The following is a 20,132-nucleotide window of genomic DNA, read 5'->3' as shown; positions in this document are numbered from 1 at the left end:
CTTTTGGCAACGACTGAACAACACATTAACCTAGTGCTCGACAAGAACGAAGTAGAGCACCCCGTAGACTTCAATGGTTCCGGCAAATATCAATTCAAGCTCTATTTGTGTAGATTAATGTCTCTTGAAGGTTTTGATCATGGTTTCAACCCCTTTTTAGACTCCTGAAGAGTTTTGAGAAAATTTTCATAAAATATGGACAAATATTTTTAGACATTTTCCCCTTTTGGACTCAAGCATAACTTGTGAACCATGATTTGACACTAATAAAAACATTCATTTTAAGAACAGGAATTTTATTTCCAAGATTTAAAAGATACTGACAATATGGCAAAGAATGAATTCTTTGGCTCTTCAATGCCACTGTGTTTTCATATCGGCATATGGCAAAATATTTCGATTGTTGTACAGTAATATCGAATTCTATTTTTGAACCGTTTAAGAAGGCACGATCACTATCAGCGAAAATTGACAATTGACTTTGATGTAGAAATAAAAGAAAGAATAAAACAATGTACACTCTTATAACGTTGAAAAACTCATCCAATTACTTTGTAAAATAACTAAGAATAGTCTAAGAATAGGCGTCCCGAACGATCGCCAATAGCAAGATTGACCCGTGCCTGCGGACCAAGCTTTCAACAAAATACACGCGTTTCGCGAGAGGGTTTACTGTCATTTCTATATTAGGTTATAGATCATTTCGATGAAGTACAGTCAGGGTACAAAATAACATCAATGTTGATTTCTTCTTAATATAGCATTTTATTACCTCTGAAACTACTTAGAAAGATCGCTTAGCTTTAGGCACATTAGTATGCTGTTTCTAAACACAGTTGCTTTCAGATCATGGTGACTCAAATAACGCAGAGAATAATCCTCTGCGTTGTTATTTTGACTGACAAACGAATAGCGTTGATAGCACAAAGAGTTTGCTCGAAGTATAAGAAATATATTTTTTTGTCTTTTCAGGCAAGAACGTTGCTTTAAGAAGGATATTTTCTTGCAAAAATTGTACCATATATCAAAACGTATATTATTTGTAAAGCGGAAATATGATTTTCATTATTAATCCCCAGAAAATCAAGTAATAATTTGCAATGATTATTGGGCTACAGGACTTGCGGAAACATCTTTACATGTCTGTTTGAAGCACAATCATACAAAATTATTTATCTTCGACCATCGACTTGACATTCTGTCTGGCCATAACCAAGCTGCAAATCAAGGTACATTGGAGCTGCATTTTTGTTTTCTCTGATTTCCATGTAAATGCCCTCTTTAAAAGACGGCGACCGTGCGTCATCGTAGGAATTAGGTTGTTGAATTTCTTGATTTCTTTTCCTGTAAAAGGAAGAAAACTTTAAGTTACTAAAATAGTGTTTGAAGTTTGACTAGATTCGGCCTATGTTTGTAACGTTTTCCTGCAAACATATTTGACGTCTCCTGATATTCAATACTAGACTATTTCATTCTTCAAGTCACTGATGTCTAGCGGGTTTTCGATGAAATTAATAGTGCAAAGCGAACAGAAAACTTAAGTTTGAATTACTTCAATTTTTGATCCATCATTTCTACTAGCATTGTCAAGTCTCTATCCATCGAACAGCTGTCGATATGCAGTATTCCTCACATACCCATGACCGTGTTGCTACATCCTTGTGACGTTTACCGTAAAATATCAGCCGTGATTACGGAAAACGTCGAGATATGCACTATAGACGCCATCAGTTATGAAGTGATCCCGAACTATATTTGCAATTTGAGAGTAAACAAAGTATACAAACAAAATGGCCGCCTCTCACCGCCTACGATGCGATGTTGTCGACATAAAAATTTCAACGGTTTGTAGTAACAAGAATATTTCGGATAGCTATACGTGAATAATATGTTGTTGAATCTTGTAGTTATTCAATGGTTATTCTGTTAAAGACCTTGTAACTTTTTAGGTAAGCTCTAGCAAATTTTCTACCTTTCGTACGGTACGGTCTATTCTCCGAACAGGTAGTGAGCGCGCGGTATGACAGCATTGTCGCACACGCCACACCTGTTGACACGGGAACTCTCAGTGTGAACAAACAAAATGGTAGCCTCTCTCCGTCTAAGAAGCGATGTCGCCGATTAAAATTTTCGGGGTTTTGCGGAACAAGGATATTTCAAACTTTTTATCACGGAAATATTAGATATTGATCCATAATATTTTTCTTCCTTCCGCAAAGAAAAATACAAGTTACGTAATGACCGTGACACGGTCACTTGTTTTTCGAATATATCGCGAATATACCACCGTGATTTTCGCGTCTCGACCAATCAGATCGCGGTAATTGCGCCATCATTATACTGCTATGATAATACCCAATTACCTGTTCTGTGCGTCATATCAGCATTCATGTCATTTATGCTGTGTCAAACACTCAACTTCGTCCAGTCACAGCACAAATTACACTCATGCTGGTACGACACAGAAGCAGGCGATATCGGCAGGCGATAAGCGTGCATCATATGAACAATTCGTGTCATTTGTGCTGCCTCAGACACTTGACTTTGTCTCGTGTATGACGTAGCACAAATGACACTCATGCTGATACGACACAGGAACAGGTGATATTGGGTATAATATCATACCAGTATGTTGATGGCGAAATACAGCGATCTGATTGGTCTAGAGGCGAAAAGAACCATGGTATATTGGCGATGTAACACGGCTGGCACACGCTCGAGTTCTCAGCTTTAGCAAAAATCCATTTTTGACATTCCATGCCAGAATTTCAATATATTGTTATGATATAATAACAATAAATCACACCCAGCGACGGTATACCACTCGATTTTTACCAGTTCACTTCATAAATGCATTCGCTATCGCTCTTGCATATATGTCGTACCCTGGTCAAGATTTCGTGGTATACCGTCGCTGGGTGTGCTTTATTGCTTAAATAACCTCTAAATATTAACTCCTCTCAAAGTGATAGCAACTTTGTGCATGTCGATGCAGTATCTGTCTCCTTTTTCCTGTATAGAAGACAAACTGAATGCAGCGGCTTACCTTCCCCTGTTAACAACTGCGACTACGACAATGGCGATGATAACCCCTGCTACTGTAAATGCGACAGATAGGCATATACTAACGGCTATAGCTGTAAGAATGAATAATAAGATACGATCGTTCACTGTGTATGTAGATTAGTAAGTTAATTTTAACATAACTCCTGTAATTTACTTTTAGTCGCCCACGTATACGTACTGGGCAATTTACATTTTATTTTGTTCAAAAAATTAGTATTGTGATATAACATTTCTTATAAAATCGACTGGTTGACGAACTCCGATGAATTTAATGAAGTGAAGGCCTCAAAACCCGTCAAAAGTATTGCTTTTTATGGTATGATCTGATTGTATAATTGTTTATTTACTCTGCACTGCACTGTATTTAAATTTTTTTAAAGATGGTTGATAAATTACTAAATTGGTTTTGAACAAAAAACATACATTTCAAAACAAGGTCTAAACTATAACCGAGTATTATGCATATGCTTTCGAATGTGTAACAAAAACATATATAGTTAATTGAATTTGGGCAAGATGATATAAAAAAAGCTAAAATAAAACTCATCCCCTTCACTGTATGATATTTTGCTCGCCAAGTAAAATCATATTTTAAATATTCCATGATCCTTTGTAGGCCTTTGTGTAATAATCTTCTACCTATTTTTGATATCTTGCCATATCTTTGTAGTTTACCTGTTTGTGATGTCTTTGGAGACTGGTGAGAAAATCCGGTAGTATGCGTGACTGGTGGCTCTGTGGTGCCCATATCTAAAATAGACAGATACATGATCCAAGTATTCCAAGTGTATTTAGTAACAATGAGTAAGTGTTTATCTTTTTGGATTTGCATTTGTATAGACGAAACACTATTATTTTACACCTACGTCTGTAACCTATGGAGTTTCGTCGTACAGTAAGTTTCGGTATCAGAGGACGCGGGTCCAATAACTTTGACGCGGAGTACAATAACTTTAGGTGTTATTGGACGCTATTTGACCTTTGACCTCAAAACACCTTTACGTCAACGCGAGCAAAAGGAGAGAATATCTTACATTTTTACAACAATTAATACTTCTTAACATTCAGTACTTTACAAAGAAAATCATGGTCAGTCCAAAACCGGTGAATTTAAGTGAAATTATGCTGCTGACGTAAACTTTCTACCACGCGCACTGCGCAGCGCGGGTAGAAATTTCATTTTGTGCGCTTAGCGGACGCACTGAACGCGTTCCAAGTCTGCTCGCGATTGCTCAGTGCAGAAGCATCCAAAAAAAAATAAACGCCTAAATTTAGACTTTTTTCAAGTAAAGTTGGACTAAAAAGGTGTATAATAATAAGGTTATTCACAAAATACCGGGATTTATGTCCGAGTACATCGTACGCTACGGTATTGTCCTCGACGCTACGCGTCTCGGACAATACCTCCGCTGCACGATGTACTCGGACATAAATCCCGGTAGGCCTATTTTGTGAATAACCTTATATTATTTGCCATCGAAGTCAGTTGATATCACAATCTAACATGTAATATTTGTAATATAAATCAACAAAGAGCATAATAGAGTATGTACAAATAATCTGATGGTGATGGATGTTTCTAAATGACAGTGTCAGGTTGTTCTGAAAATGCGGTATTTAAAGCTCACGAAGAACATAGAATGATATAGAATTCCAACATGGTCGAAGAAACTCGCAGTCATTGCTATGGAAACCATACGGCTGACAATGTAGAATATCCACTCACAGGTTTCACAGCAGGGTCCAGTGTATCCCGCTTTATATTCGCGGAAAACATAAACATTTTGCTGCCTAAAAGTTCCATTGTTTTGGAACAATGTTTAGGATTGTGTCAGGTATTAATTTTTCATCGAGAAGAGAAAAATTACTGATGGTTGATGTGCCAAGGAAAATTGGTTACTTTTGACTGCCTAGGTATATCCGATGACTATTACAAAAAGACAAAAAGGGCAAATTTCTTTCGAGAAACATACATAAACAGACAATTAGAGGGCTGATATATCACTCGGCAAAAAGAAAAGTTTAACATGTTTGGTTGATACCAATATAATAGCTATCTTATTTAATGATACCCACGTATTTCTTGAACGCTGCCCTGTTTGAAAGATACAAAAGTTAAAGGGCAAAGGTATAATGTAGCTAGAATAACTCACTGAGTTCACAAGTGTAGCCAGTGTATCCTGGGGGACAATCACAATAAAATATGTCACGTTCGCCATAACTAATGGATTCACATGTCCCATTGTTAAAGCATGGGTTACTGAGGCAAATGTAACTTCTTTCTTCGCACGTTGGACCTTTCCAACCTTCTCTACACACACAAACCGTTTTTTCATCTTCTACGTAACATGATCCGCTGTTTTGGCAAATGTTATCGTCGCACTTTCCAGGCACAAAAGCTATCATAAAAACAGCAACATACACATTAATAGCAATACATATATTTCATAAAAAAGATTGTTTCGTAAATTTGAGATATTGGATTTGATATGGTCAACCGAATGTGCCTTTAAAAAATAATTACCCTAATGGGTATAGAAATGCTAAAATTTGAACCCAGCGACTGATTTGGATATATTCTATATTCAGCAATTCCAACAAGATAGTTTCGCTAAGTTCGCATTTTATTATAAAAAATGAAATTACTTTGAAAAAGTAATTTATGATCTACTTTACGTGAGAGAAGTACATTGGAGTGAAAACTCAGACAATGTACACTGGTGTAATGACTACAACGTCATCGTTTAAACTCTGATAGGTCATCTATGTTGATCGTGACGTGACAGCTTATGTAATGAAAACACCAAATGACAGAATATTTACAATACCGATCGCACAGTTTACTTTTAAGGTATCTCTACAAATGCTACATGAGTAGAGTAAATCTTTGTTTCACACTTCGCCTGAGATGAGAAAAGCACTGTGTAAATAAAGGATGTGTAAATATTGAATTCCTGTTCTGTCTGATATTCGAGCAGCAGTAGTTGACTTTACCTTTGTAGAATACAGCAAAGCCTTTATCATGATCGTGTAGGCTTGTTGTGAATTCAACCTGTAAGGAATTACCAGTCGTCAACCCTATCGAATAGTCCATTATACCTCGTATTCCACTGTTTTGAGTAAGCGTCACTTTATTTCCAGTTTTACCATCGATGTTATAGAAAGACAGCTGATCGTTGTAGATAAGTCCGCCTGCACCCAAATACAGCATCCTCAGTGTTACATCGATAATTTTATTTGGTTCCGCTTCAACAAGCCAGTAGCAGCCATCCCAGCCGGGATAGTTGTCAGGGAATTCAGGAGATACTATCCAACCCTCCTCGTCACTGATGCCTTGACGTCCACACTCTCCAAGTGTAGCTGTGCGTCAGAAAAGAAAATACGTGTATCACAATGGCAACTTCAGCAGATATTCATCATCAGAGGTTTTCAATACTGATGTATGACTAGTATTTTTGAAAATCAAGAGTGTGTTGCCTTCAACATGTGGTAAAAATTATACTTGTTCACCTTAAGCACATACGCCTTTACCTGGAGTAATTTGCTGATTCTTACTTACTTTCGTACATGGCACTTTCATAGGTTCCACCGCATGCTTGTGTCTCATCTCCTGGGCAAGCCTGATCACAGCTCCAGTTATCAAGTTCAAGTCCATCACCCTGGAAATTAATTTCACACTCACAGTTCTGTCCTGCTAAGCAAGCATAGTTCATTTCCTTTTCTCGGCAATGCTTCAGGCACATTTGTATCGTCATATTCGGATCATTTGTCCTGAATTTCTGACATATTCCCCGATCGTAACATCCCTTATATCCTGGAACTTGACATCACAGGACAAGTTATCAACATTTATCACAAATATAATCGGCAAATCAATTTAAGCAAATTTTAAAACGATTTTATACCTTATCAACATATTTACACACCATTTAAGTACAATGCAGCGATGTTGATTCATGTAACTCTAATCACATTTGCTTTCGCCTGTTGAAAGTTACTTTGCTGAAACGCATGTTTCTATTATAAGAGATCAATCAGCTGTTGCATCAGATGAACCCGTGAAGTTGTATTATCTGCAGGAAACAATCAGCTGTTGTGAAGTTCACTGAATATACCCGTCTGTGAAATAAAGTGAAATTCCGATACCTCGAAGTTTTCACGGCCCAAAGTTTGATCACAAATTATGGTTTAGAAATCAATATATTTGACCAATATTACAATAGGGATGGAACGAAGGATCATATAAAAACAACGGCAGCGTTTTATGTACTTATTTCAATTGACTTTCCATACCTTCTTTTTTCAAAACATCGCTGCAAAACAATTTGTTAAAAATTGTGATAAAAACATTTTAAAGTAAAATTTTTAATGAATACTTTGAAATTTTCCCATGTCTTTGCAAACTCACTTTTGTTCACGATGACATAAGCATTTTCAACGGTTTATTTGACTGTTTCCCCCACAACCGTAATAAGTTTTACAATATCTGTGTCTGATTATCTATACAATACTGCAGCTGTCACAATCAATAAAACTAAAAAATTAATGTCAAATTCCAGAGAAGCTAAAGTGATGAGACACTCACAATTACAGTAGACCCCAGCATCGTCGTCATTGCTACAATTAGTGATTTCGGTTTTGTATTCACACTCAAATATACTGTCTTCATTTCCTGAACATTCTACATCTGTCATCAACTTTTGTCTCGCCTTCGTTTCAGGGTTAAACGTAGCTGGACGCATTGCACCAGGAAAACCTGCAAATGAATGCAATCTTAAATTTTATTAAACCACTAAAGAACTCACCAGATAGGTTGTAGACCGTTTGCATAAACAAAAAGTTGATTCATTATATAGAATGGAAGAAATGGTAAATTATAACCTTTCAAAGAATTTACAGGTAACAATCTGTTTCAAGCCCATTGGATGGGTTCTTGGACAGTTGCCACACAGACAAATACCCTCTGGACTATTACCACCAGATATTTACCCCTGGCCTATTACCACCAACCATTTACCACCGAGACATTTACCATCGAAGATATTTACCACCCGTATGTCAACCCCCAAGCCCAACAGTATTTATAACGACAATATTCCTTGCCGAAAATGATGTAAAATGGAAATGATGAAAATAAAGGTTCCCGAACAATCGCAAAGACAGCGTGTGCATCTTTATCTTGCAAGGCGCCACGTGATTTACCTTTCACTATGACTCAAAGGTGTTTTTCTACATTATAAATTTTATCCTATGGCTATCAGGGAATCGAATCCGGTACGCCGGAACAAAGACGCCCTCCCAACTCTACCCACAACGCTATGAGGAGCTGTCTGTGGCTGTTGGGTGAAATGTTTATCTTGAATTTAAGACTGTATGTCTAACCATGCATTACATATTAAATGAATACTGTAAATGACATCAAAATAACAACTATATGGTGTTAGGGGACTAACATACTGTCTCTAAACGTATAATTTTATTCACTGACCCTAAAACCTAACCTTGATCCTAACACTAGGCAACAAATGATATTTGTCACTTTTACCATTTTGCCTTTTTCAGTCAAAACCGGGTTTCGTCTAAAGTCGTACACACATCTGCAGTTTCATGTTTTACGCGCAGAATGTGAATAAGAAGAATATTTCCTTCATCGCCAATTTATAAAATACACTCCATAAGGCTGTAAGAATCAAAGACAGTGTCTATGCTATGTCAAAACAAACTCCAAACTGTTTGAAAATAAAGATAAAGAATCAGACGTCCTTTAAAATTATTTTAAGAGATTGGTTAATTGTCGGGGTGGCAAATGTTTTGTGTGGTACGTTTCCGAGTAGTAAGTGTCCGGTGGTAAGTAGCCGGGGGAGGGGGGTTAAATGGTAGGTGGCAATGTCCTGGGACTGAATATCCAGGGGTAACTGTCCTGTTACGGTTTTGAAACCCATTAAATGTATCATTTCTTGCATTTGTTTTCATAAGACGCTTTGAACGAAAACATGACAATGTAAGAATGTTTACAAAAGCATGACCACAGAGCTTTTCCAAACACAGGCGACGAACGCATAACTTATATTTTATCAGTGAATAATGTTCTAGTCGCATCTCAAAGATCTGCGCCCGCGCGCGTGTATACGCACAAGTGCCTTAACTTACTGGTTCAAATTGATCAACAAGATATGAAATATTGTCTTTCCCAAAGACAATATCGCGTAATAATAGGAATCCAAACAGAAAAACATCACTCCAAAGATTTAATGGTTTGTTTCTTGTAATTAGTACGATGCAAAAAGATTCAACTTATGTGACTTTAAAGTCTCCAAGGCAAGGGTAGTCTGATTCATAAATCATAAGATTTTTTGCGTACAGGAAATCATCTCTTCACTTGTTCGAGTCACCTTTTGCATGGGAAAGAATAGTTATAGTAATTTTTCTCACCGACTTCTTTACAAACAACTTCTGCATCTTTGATATCCCATCCAACGTGACAGACAGTTCCCCATTGTTCATTCATGAAAACTTCAACACGGCCCTCGAAGGGAGTCTCCCCGCCTCCGAGTCGCACCAAAGCGTCTGAAATTAGGATAATAAATTCATGAGAGTTTCAAACAATCAACGTGATCCTACTGAGGAAAGGGCAATAGGTTATCGATAATGTCATATCCAAATATTGATCCTACACAACTTTAGATTCACTCTATTTTGACAAACGTTGGCCATAGCTGCATGCGATATGTTTAAGATTATGCCTGAGTTAAGCATGTCACTTTAGTATCTGAAATTTACTCCTGTGAATGATATAATTGACAGAATTGAATCTGCACCCATGCAGCTGACATAGAATTGTCTATGCGACAATAAACATATACCTTTATTGCTACGAGCGGATACGCTTTTGAATTGGGAAGCAACAGATCAGCTGATTCAGAAATATAATGTGAAAAAGAGGATTGCACTTGGAATTATGCTATTTCAAGGTATTGGAAGCGAATCAAAATTGTAAAGAGGGAAGAACAAGCTGTTGTATGTCTCTAATTAATGTTTCAAGTAGTACTTTCCCCTCCTTTCATTTTCCTCCATGAAAATATCCCCGCTTGCTCACCCCGCAGTACGCAATTTATCATTCGTCCCTATCTGTCATATGTTACTGTTCTTTCTATTGACAATCAATCTTCAAACCTTAAAACGACGTTCTAGTCCTTCCTCGCCCCATCGGTGCCCTCTCCCGCGTGCTCATATGTGGAAAAATATAATACTCGCAAGAAGCCGCTAAAATATTTTAGCTGTCCAAAGCCTGTAGATTGCTTGTTAAAATTGTCGTCAGAGTATCTAGTAATCGATAAGGAATAGATTTACACTGTAGCCACATGAAAGGTTCATATCGCAAGTGTTCTAGGGCTCACGGCCGATAAACCCACTTGTTATAGTCTTTCAAAAAATATCAATGTGAAATACATTGAATCCTGTAGTGGTGCGTATCTTAGGAAACATTTTTTGTAAATTATCGTGGTAACCATGACTAAATACATCAAGAAATTAAGAATGAATATTACAGCAAATTAAATTTTTGGGTAAGAAAAACATTGGGTGTAGAAATCTGGTACAAAAGACGTGTGTTACCTTAGTATGTGGACGAACAGAGAAAATTAAAATTGCAGTAAGTTGATGTTGATGTACATCCGCCATTATAGCACTGTATGGTGTAGCATTGGAGATGTAAATGTTTTTCCCCCGATAAAAGTAGTTAGTCGTACAGGAATTAATTCTATAATAGCACTTAACATTCAACTACAGGAACCCAAGGCCAATCTGTAGATCATGCAGGGCGTATCAAATTGTGTGAGGTGATAAGACATTGTATGTGCAGCATCATAACTGCACACACGGTACCACCTATAGCTTGAAAATATGCCATAATTGAATAACCAATGAACGGAATGAGACAAAAGGGCTGATATACAAGAGCATTATTCTCGCTGAAAATATAGTATAATCATAAAAGTACATTGAAAAAGTCGAGAACTATTCAAGTTTAACCAGAGAAAACACTTTTCGAAGAGGACGAGGAATAATTCATTTTAAAGCAAAAGTTCTCTATCAAATCAGTTTATAAAATCTCCAAGACTCCCCTGTTTGCTTAAATTATTTATTGAGCATCAAAATTTCACCCTACAAGTCTTACAACAGTCTGAAGCATCATGACCAAAATGGCTGAAAAATCCTGAGACAATTTGTCAGGCAAAGCAATAGCTGTGCATGACGGGACACTCCCATCTAAAAAACAGTGCAAAAATACCCGACTTATGAGCCAGGAAGTCTGGTATTTGCATCCTAATTAAAATTTTTGCCATCTTGTAAGCTGTTTACGAGGTGTGCTATTAAAAATAGCGATAAGAGATTGTGTAGGGCAAAGCTCATTGCCTGATAAAATCAACCCCTACAGACAATCATTTGCCCTTGACGTTGTTGACTCAGTGTTATGTAATATCTGATAGAACTAATTAAGATTGCATATTGTAAATGCAGAAAAGGGGCTAAAAATGCTTTGTTTTCTAGATGTAAGTGTCCCATAATGGTGACTAAAATTGTGACGTTAACAAATCTAGCATTTGTTATTCTGACACCAAAGGACCTTTAAGTACGGCAGGTTATCACAGGTAACGTAAAGTAGTTTCAGAAACTGCCATGTTACCATGGAAATATTCAGAAAGATCTCAACTTTAACGATATCAACGATATCATATCAACGGTATTGAAATTTTGAAAGTTATATTATACAACTCCAAAGCGTTCATGACACCAACTTTGATAAATCGCTTTTTTTGTGGGGGGGGGGTTCAAAAACATGTGACCTCAATGTTGGTTATAAGGTCGAGCTCGATGATCGTTAGGTTCCCCAATATCGTCCATCTTATCATTTTATAGTGTTTACACGATTTTTCTTTATAACATAATTGCACCCCGGGAATAGTTTCGGACACTCATAATTCAACGATAATTTTCTGTTCTTTCTCTTCTCTTTCTGTCCTGATTTTTTCCTTGACTCATTCAGGTAGAGCGTGCACGACTTAGAACTCACTGTACAAATATTACAACCATTTTCAGTAATAGATAGCGAAGCCACTGCAGTGAACTGCAATAAAACTGCTCACACTAATTAGTTTCAGCTGTAGCCAGCTGGCAAAGTCTACAACATTGTATGTCCCATGCAGACAGTTTGTCTGGGGAAGTTGAAATAAAAAAGATTTGTACATGGACCAGTGCATGGTAAATGTTACATTGTATCTTAATCTTGAACACAGGGTGCCAATCGTAAACTCTCATTTACAACCCGAGCCTCAGACAGAGCTACTAGTTTTGCCTTTGTACAAGCAGACTTTTTGTCTGTATCAAGAAGCCTTGTTCAACACCAAAGTGACCACGGCTACAGCTGAAACTAATTGGTGTAAGCAGTTTTATTGCAGTTCCCTGCGGCAGCCCTGCTATCTAATACTGAAAATGGTTGTAAACAAACTAAGTTCAATCACAGGGGAGAAAATCAGTCCCCTAGGGTGAGGAGGGAGGGTTTTTTGTGCAACGGTTTCCCTTATTTGATTTTATTAATTTTGACTGTGATATTTTAAATAAAGAGTTCAACTCCAAACCGTCTGAAACACTTGCACATGTTTTTTGGATTTTACACATTTAAGGATTTCTAGTCTTTATCACGGAAAATTTTTATATAGTCAAGAAAAAATAACTGGTCTCTGTTTTGACTCGGATAAAACTTGAAATAGCATTTCCTTTGCAAACAAAGAAGACTAATTAGCTATTTTTGTAAAAAAAATTACAAAGTGAAAAAAAATTTTGGCAGCACTGACAACGAACGTTAATATTTTCGCTTTGCCAATTCATAAGCCAAATTCACGGCTGTGGTCATATTTTCACATTAATAAATGTTATCTGGCCCACACTCTCTAAGCAATAATTACAATGTCTGATATACATGGGAAAAACCTCGCCCAGCATCAGTAAGATTCAAATGTAAACAGTTCAGGGATTTCAAATGCCAACCCTCAACTGGTCAGACCAACAGTTCAGGGATTTCAAATGCCAACCCTCAACTGGTCAGACCAACAGTTCAGGGATTTCAAATGCCAACCCTCAACTGGTCAGACCAACAGATCAGGGATTTCAAATGCCAACCCTCAACTGGTCAGACCAACAGTTCAGGGATTTCAAATGCCAACCCTCAACTGGTCAGACCAACAGATCAGGGATTTCAAATGCCAGCCCTCAACTGGTCAGACCAACAGATCAGGGATTTCAAATGCCAACCCTCAACTGGTCAGACCAACAGATCAGGGATTTCAAATGCCAACCCTCAACTGGTCAGACCAACAGATCAGGGATTTCAAATGCCAGCCCTCAACTGGTCAGACCAACAGTTCAGGGATTTCAAATGCCAACCCTCAACTGGTCAGACCGACAGTTCAGGGATATCAAATGCCAACCCTCAACTGGTCAGGCAAACAGTTCAGGGATTTCAAATGCCAGCCCTTAACTGCTCAGATCAACAGATCAGGGATTTCAAATGCCAACCCTTAACTGGCCTGACAAACAGTTCTGGGATTTCAAATGCCAACCCTAAATTGGTCAGACAAACAGGTCAGGGATTTCAAAATAAAAGTTTTGAAAGTCAATTGATGGGTGTGAGAGATCAAGAACAAGATTTCTCTTTACGTTTACAACAACTAACATGAAATTTAAAGTATTATTCTCAAACTCCCACTTGTTATGTGTTATATACTCTCTCAACTTCGACAACACACACACACTAATATTGGTGTTTGCAAATACATACAAACAAGGAGAGAAACTTCAAATCCAAGTATGGTTTATTTTAAAAGATGAAAAAAACTGTTACAGTACAATGGAGCAGCTCAATAGCACAGTTTTAAAAAATGTAATAAAATTATGATTTTATAACATTTATTCTACAAGCAAATAGCCACCACCTCTGTGTTAACTCTATGAAGGAATTAATAATAAAATTTGCAATATCAAACGCGCAACCGATACAGCTCCATTGGGTTATGTAAAGGCTACCTATTTTTGACATATGTTGATGAGGAAGGTGGATATCTTTGATATCCACCATCTTTGTTTCCTTGCATTGGCCTGACAACAAATGGCAAAATAGCTTTGAAAATGCAAAATTAAACATTCCACCACAATTTAAATGTATGACATTCAAGTCATCCCAAGGAACATATCAATTAAATATCGAAGCTATCAGATGAGTTCTCTGAGTTTTTGAGAGAAAATATTTGACCAAATACAGTAATAATTCCCCCCAAATTACAAAATTGTAGATTTCATCATAATCACAATATATTACATATGGATAATTGCTGAGAATCTGTATACAAAATTTCAGAAAAATTTCAAGAAAAAGAAATTTGACCAATAATGGCAAAATTACCAAAAAATACAAAATTGCAGATTTCATCCTACTTTGAATAAATTACATTCAGATCATCACTAAGAATTTGTCTTTCAAATTTCAAAGCTATCAGATGAGTAGATATTAGATAAGCTCCATGTCGCTGACAGTGGAGCTAAAAACTGAAGCAGTGAAATGTTTTCGTTCTCAAATTGTTTTACAATGAGCCTCCATGGGTGGTCGATCAGAAAAGAACTGTACAAATTTGAGAGTCTGAATTGTCATCAATGCATGTTCTACCTAAAAACAGAAAGTGGGGATTTTCCTATTGGTTTTCCTCACCAGAAAATGTTTGCAGGATTCTGGACGATAAGCAGGCATACTGGTCGGCATCCTTTTCTATTGCAAACACATCTCGGCCTGTCTGCAATGCTGCAACTGCTGTAGAACCTGGAAAAATAAGTCAGAAAGAATTGTGAAGATGTTTATATGGTAAACAGATTAACTAAAAGGTCAGCCACTCAATCATTTTTCCATGGGAAGCAGTCATTACGGACATTTAATGTGAAAATTAACTTTTATCTTCTTGATGAGCAACATTTCTGATCACTGTCTCTTGTGGATTTTGATAGATTAAACTATCATTTTTACATACCAGGCTATACCAAGGTAACTCTATCATATTGTTTGTATTGGTTCACTACACACCTGTACCACTGCAGGCATCCAAGACCATTGCATCTTCAGGACTAAAAGTTTCGATTAACATCTCCATCAGATCAATAGGCTTCTGAGTCTCATTTGCCACTGTACCATCATCATTTCTCACTTTAGTATCTGCTGTGCAGGACCAAAAATTGTGATGTGACTCCTTCTCTGGCATGTTGACTTGCTCCATAGCAACATCTCCTGTCACAGACCAATAGCCAATGAGCACGCCATGAACTGCATTGCACATGGTAACAGTAGAACCTATGAGAAAAAAAAACAGTACAATTGAAAGTCAGACCTGTAAGCCAAATTTGCAAAGTCTAGGCCTTGCACATGCCTGTTTTACTCAAGGTAAAGTCTAAGCCTTGCACATGACTGTTTTACTCAAGGTAAAGTCTAAGCCTTGCACATGACTGTTTTACTTAAGGTAAAGTCTAAGCCTTGCACATGACTGTTTTACTTAAGGTAAAGTCTAAGCCTTGCACATGACTGTTTTACTCAAGGTAAAGTCTAATCTTTGCACATGACTGTTTTACTTAAGGTAAAGTCTAAGCCTTGCACATGACTGTTTTACTCAAGGTGCTTTCATAAATATTTATGTATGTTTTTACCAACATTTCTACCGTATTTGAGTTAAACTAGGGTAGGGGCTAATACACAGATGTAAAGCTTTCTCAAGACTCAAAAATCATCTGAAATCAAAGGGGAAGGGGCACTTATACATGAGCAGAGGCTTGCACTTGGACAAATATGGGTAATTCATACAGCAAAGCCCTATGTCTTACATAGTAGTACCTACAAATGCTGATTTCCTAAATATCAGAGGTGCCACATTAATTAAATTAGAGAGAATATTTAAACTTTGTGAGACTGGCAGGAAGAATCAGATATAATTTTCAAGAAGATTCTACCATTTACCTGGATCAGTATTCTTTACATAATAGTAGCCTTTTTCAACGAGTAGTTGGCTTCCGCTCATGACCTCCATGATATCTTTCATCTCCTCCACTGAACACAACACCACCAAGTTGTAAAATGGAACATTTTTAACCATGTTCATCGAATGAAGTGTAATGCAAAACTTCTTCAGTTCTTCTGGGGTCCAGTCCTGAAATGTAATTGTCAAAGAGTGAGTACATCCCTGCACAACTATAAAGAGAGCAAAGAATAGTGTGTGAGACACAATCTCTGGATTTTGAGCATTGCAATTTCATTATTATCAATGGAACATATGTATATGTTACATGCTTTGCATTTACAAAAACCAAATAAAGTACCCGGTAGTATCCCTACTTAAATATTATCAACCATTATGCTTGTTCATTACTGCTTATGAATTTGAAAGACAGCTCACCAACCTGAAGTCTTGTTGGATTATTTATTGGTCTTCAATCAATGTTTAACATGTTCAATGCTGATAATGAAGACGGAAATGACATATGTTTCATGAATGAGAGACAAAATTTAAACTTACTTTTGGCATATCCAGCACGGCAAGTTGGAATCCATTGAAGGACTTGCATTTGTCATCAACCATATCACAGTCCACATGTAAAATGTCCTCATTCACACTGTACAATCTGGCTCCATCCTTCCCCTTGATCATACCACTGTCATTGATGCTGTCTTTTCTGTTCTTTAAATGTTCACAAAATTTCCGGAATTGCTCTGGGATAGATTTGAATGAAAGATGTCTGTATCGCTGTAAATAATCTCTTGTGGTAAACTTTGGAAACTGCTCCTTCGCCTTTGCCCAGTTTCCACCGGTGGTTAAGTACGCGAAAGTCTGTTGTATTGATGTTAATTTCACTAGGTTTGTCAGTTCTTTTGTAAACTCTTCTTTCGTGATTTCTCTGTTGATCAATTGGTGTAGTATCTCCTTAGCTGTTGATGAATGCAAGCAGGAAAGGCCTTTGAAGAAGCTTTTCACCATCTCAGGTTTACTTTTCAATTCTTTGAAGTTGAGTTTTTGGTTCTTGAGTTGTCCATTTTCAAAGAGTATCATTACCTCTGACACGAGTTGGTATACATCTTCATCCAACAGAGCTATTTTGCATGCTTCTCTCAATGTAGCATCATCAGTCTGTTACCAAGGAAACAGAGTAAAGGGAAACACAGATGAGTGAAACTATTTAATTTTAAAGGTGAAGAAAACATAGGTCACTGTAAACATGACTTAAAATACTTTTACTTCTGTAATATCCTCCGCAGTGCGCTTTTGATTTGTGTCCGGCCTCCATATTCATTGTTTACGGTTTGAATAGAAATGTTGTTGAAGAGGGCGCTGTACCCCTGTTTCGACCAATGGTCAGTGCGATCGGCGACAACATTTCGATAAACAACAATGGCTGCCATGGATCCCGCATAAGCCAACCTGTAGAAAGTTAGATTGCGCCGAGTGTTCTTGCAAAAATATAGTTTAAATTTTGCTTCGTAAGGTTCTAGAAATATGCTAAGTACATGTCGTTTGTAGAAGTGGTAGTTGATTGTTTCGATCACAGGTATTGATAAGAGTTCCGGTGTTTTTGATCAAAACATGGGATCGAAGAGTGATTAGGCCTAAACTTGAAAGATTATTTCGACATTTCCTTTCCCTAAACTGGTGAAAACTATTGTGTCGGTATACTTTTTAGTCAGTGGGGGCATTTTTGGGAACCGTTGTAAGGTACTGCTGGGGTGGATTCCTCACACCTCTTTTGTTATTTCGTCTTTAGGTACTTAGCACCTCAGTCCCTCTACAAAAGGGACTATGTACATCACCTTGTCCTGAACACACGGCCACAGTGGAGTCGGACAAGCACATATACAATAGGCTATTCAAAGTAAACTCCCTGCAATGACTCAAAATTTGAGTACGACAAGGCACTTTGGTGGGCAGTCAAGATATTTCTGGCCGTAATACACAGTGTCATCTGACCAAAGACACACAAAAAGGGTGGCCGCTGGCCGCGTTAGACAGGTGGCCACTCTATCCAGGTACAATTACATTGAAATTACGTCCGGACTGCAATGGAGTGGCTGTTATAGGATGGGTGGCCACTCTATCCAGGTGGCCGCTAAGACAGGTTTGACTGTATGAAATAATATAATGTACCCAGGTAATCACTTTTTCTTCTCAGTTTCTTTCTCATAACTATAAAGTCAATATATTTTTAACAGACAAAAGTACTTACCTCTTTTCAAAAGAAGTTTGCAAGAACTGCGCAACTGCTTTTCTTTGTCTTTATTTCCCTCAATTGATTTTGTATATTCATGACAAAATCTCACCTAGGAAATAAACGTATCATATAAAATCTATTAAGATTTCCACAATGACTAAAACTATATGGTAACATAAATGCACTTACAACATGAAAGAAAATATATATTGCCAGTACTGATTTAATGTTCCAAAATAAGGCATAAATTGACCAAATGTACCACACACTGATGCAAACAGCAGTACATGACCAGTTTTTGACTCTAGAGGTTTGATCATCTCGACAGAGAAATTCACGGTGTGATTTCTAGCAAAAGTGATTTCTAGTGATTTCTAGAAATTCACAGTGTGATTTACTGACTGCAATCTTCAGAATTAAACACCCAAATATTTCCCTGGGCATTGTATTTTACATTTCCTAAATCTTTTGCAGAATTTCATGAACAAATTTTCAAGATATGGTTTCAAACATAGTTTAAGCAACAAACCTTCTCTTGAAACACCATTGGGTGGCGGTATTCTCCATTCTTGTTGTGCTTTGTAGCTAACCATAAAATCTCCTCTGTAGAAAGACCTGCATAGACAACGCAGTATCGTGTCTTGAAGAGATCAGCGTTTTCTGCATCACTTTCTGCAACTTCTTTTGCAGCCAAGAAGTGGTGTTGTCCTCCAATGACTTGATAAATGTATCCATTTATCTGAAGAAAACAGTCACATAGCTGCTGAATCAACACAATTTGAAAACATTGGAGTGTTGTATGTTTGAATACCTACACAAAGTTACTATGCTACTGCAGCGAGATTGTTCTTCTTCAAGTTTTCATGAAATCAGTGTCAACATAACAGAGTTATATTGCTGGCTCAAGAGTGAGAAAAACAGCAACATAACATCATGATGGCTGCATTTTGATTAATATGCAAACTGGTTTGAATGTACATGTCAGAGTTCACTATTACTTCATGAGTAATAACTAGCAGTGTTACTTACATTTTTTGCATTGAATTCATCCCTCTTCACATTGACTAGAACACAGAGTGCGTTATATGAGTCGTCACTATATGAACTCATGTTCTTTACAAGATTGTCCACAAATGTACAGTCAATATCTCTCAGTTGTTTTCCCATTGTCAAATTCCTAAGATGCAGCTTGTAATGACCTGCATGCAAATAAAATAAATAAAATATGGCATATTCTGGCATATGAGAATAATCAAATATCAGAGAAAAAGATGGGTCACCATACTTGATCTTATACAAGTGTATGATGAAAAGTCACTTAACATCAATATATGACACCATTCATTTCCAGTTCATGCAGTTTATTGTACAATACAACAAAAGCAAAACTTAGAACAGTGAAGACTCTAATTTAAATGAAAAAATGTGAGACTAAACGGAGATAATTATTTTTTTACCAAATTTGCCATTATTATACCCAAACTTCTGATTAAAATGTTTATTTGAGGGAATATTTTGAACTCCAAGTATTGTCAATTTTGTGTAATATTTGTACTTTTGAAAAAATATTTTTAGGTAGGTCACTGCATTCAGTTTTTCACAATTAGGCAAAATGTAGCCAGGAATTCACAATTGCAGACTCCCTCGTCATTTTGTATGCTTTTCAGCGAGTGCCATTAACCTGGCCAGAGTTCGTTAAACTTTAAGTCAGCTTAGACGGACAAATCCAAACAGCCATGCATTTAATATTGAACTAGGTGACATGGTGCTGTACATTG

General features: G+C 37.1%; 2 protein-coding genes across 2 annotated transcripts in view; both read right to left on the bottom strand.

Annotated features, from left to right (window-relative positions):
- Positions 1 to 854: 854 nt before the first annotated feature.
- LOC139133303 (scavenger receptor cysteine-rich domain-containing protein DMBT1-like) overlaps positions 855 to 20,132 on the bottom strand; it is a 27,757-nt gene continuing 8,479 nt past the window's right edge. The window contains exons 2-9 of the mRNA XM_070699836.1: positions 9,499 to 9,633; positions 7,652 to 7,822; positions 6,626 to 6,886; positions 6,061 to 6,426; positions 5,220 to 5,465; positions 3,742 to 3,816; positions 3,047 to 3,137; positions 855 to 1,344 (exon numbers count right to left, since the gene is read on the bottom strand). Coding sequence (XP_070555937.1) covers positions 1,173 to 1,344; positions 3,047 to 3,137; positions 3,742 to 3,816; positions 5,220 to 5,465; positions 6,061 to 6,426; positions 6,626 to 6,886; positions 7,652 to 7,822; positions 9,499 to 9,633 — 1,517 coding nt within the window. The 3' untranslated portion in view covers positions 855 to 1,172. The remainder of the gene's footprint in view (positions 1,345 to 3,046; positions 3,138 to 3,741; positions 3,817 to 5,219; positions 5,466 to 6,060; positions 6,427 to 6,625; positions 6,887 to 7,651; positions 7,823 to 9,498; positions 9,634 to 20,132) is intronic.
- On the bottom strand, positions 13,920 to 17,425 carry LOC139133304 (uncharacterized). The gene is made up of 4 exons (XM_070699837.1): positions 16,671 to 17,425; positions 16,115 to 16,304; positions 15,194 to 15,457; positions 13,920 to 14,935 (listed from the first exon to the last, which is right to left on the bottom strand). The coding sequence occupies exons 1-4, from the start codon at positions 17,199 to 17,201 to the stop codon at positions 14,811 to 14,813; spliced, it is 1,110 nt and encodes a 369-aa protein (XP_070555938.1). The 5' UTR covers positions 17,202 to 17,425; the 3' UTR covers positions 13,920 to 14,810.

The sequence above is a fragment of the Ptychodera flava genome, chromosome 5 (genome assembly GCF_041260155.1).
Source record: "Ptychodera flava strain L36383 chromosome 5, AS_Pfla_20210202, whole genome shotgun sequence".
Lineage (NCBI taxonomy): Eukaryota > Metazoa > Hemichordata > Enteropneusta > Ptychoderidae > Ptychodera > Ptychodera flava.
Note: the sequence above shows the minus strand (reverse complement) of the source record. Positions and strands in the feature narration are given on the sequence as shown.

What these genes read in the sequence shown, in the direction of transcription:
- LOC139133304 (XM_070699837.1), bottom strand. Translation starts at nt 17,201, where the DNA reads ATGATACTCTTTGAAAATGGACAACTCAAGAACCAAAAACTCAACTTC. An exon ending in CCGTGCTGGATATGCCAAAA is followed by an intron (nt 16,305 to 16,670) that starts GTAAGTTTAAAT and finishes ATTACATTTCAG; the next exon opens with GACTGGACCCCAGAAGAACT. An exon ending in TGTAAAGAATACTGATCCAG is followed by an intron (nt 15,458 to 16,114) that starts GTAAATGGTAGA and finishes TTTTTCTCATAG; the next exon opens with GTTCTACTGTTACCATGTGC.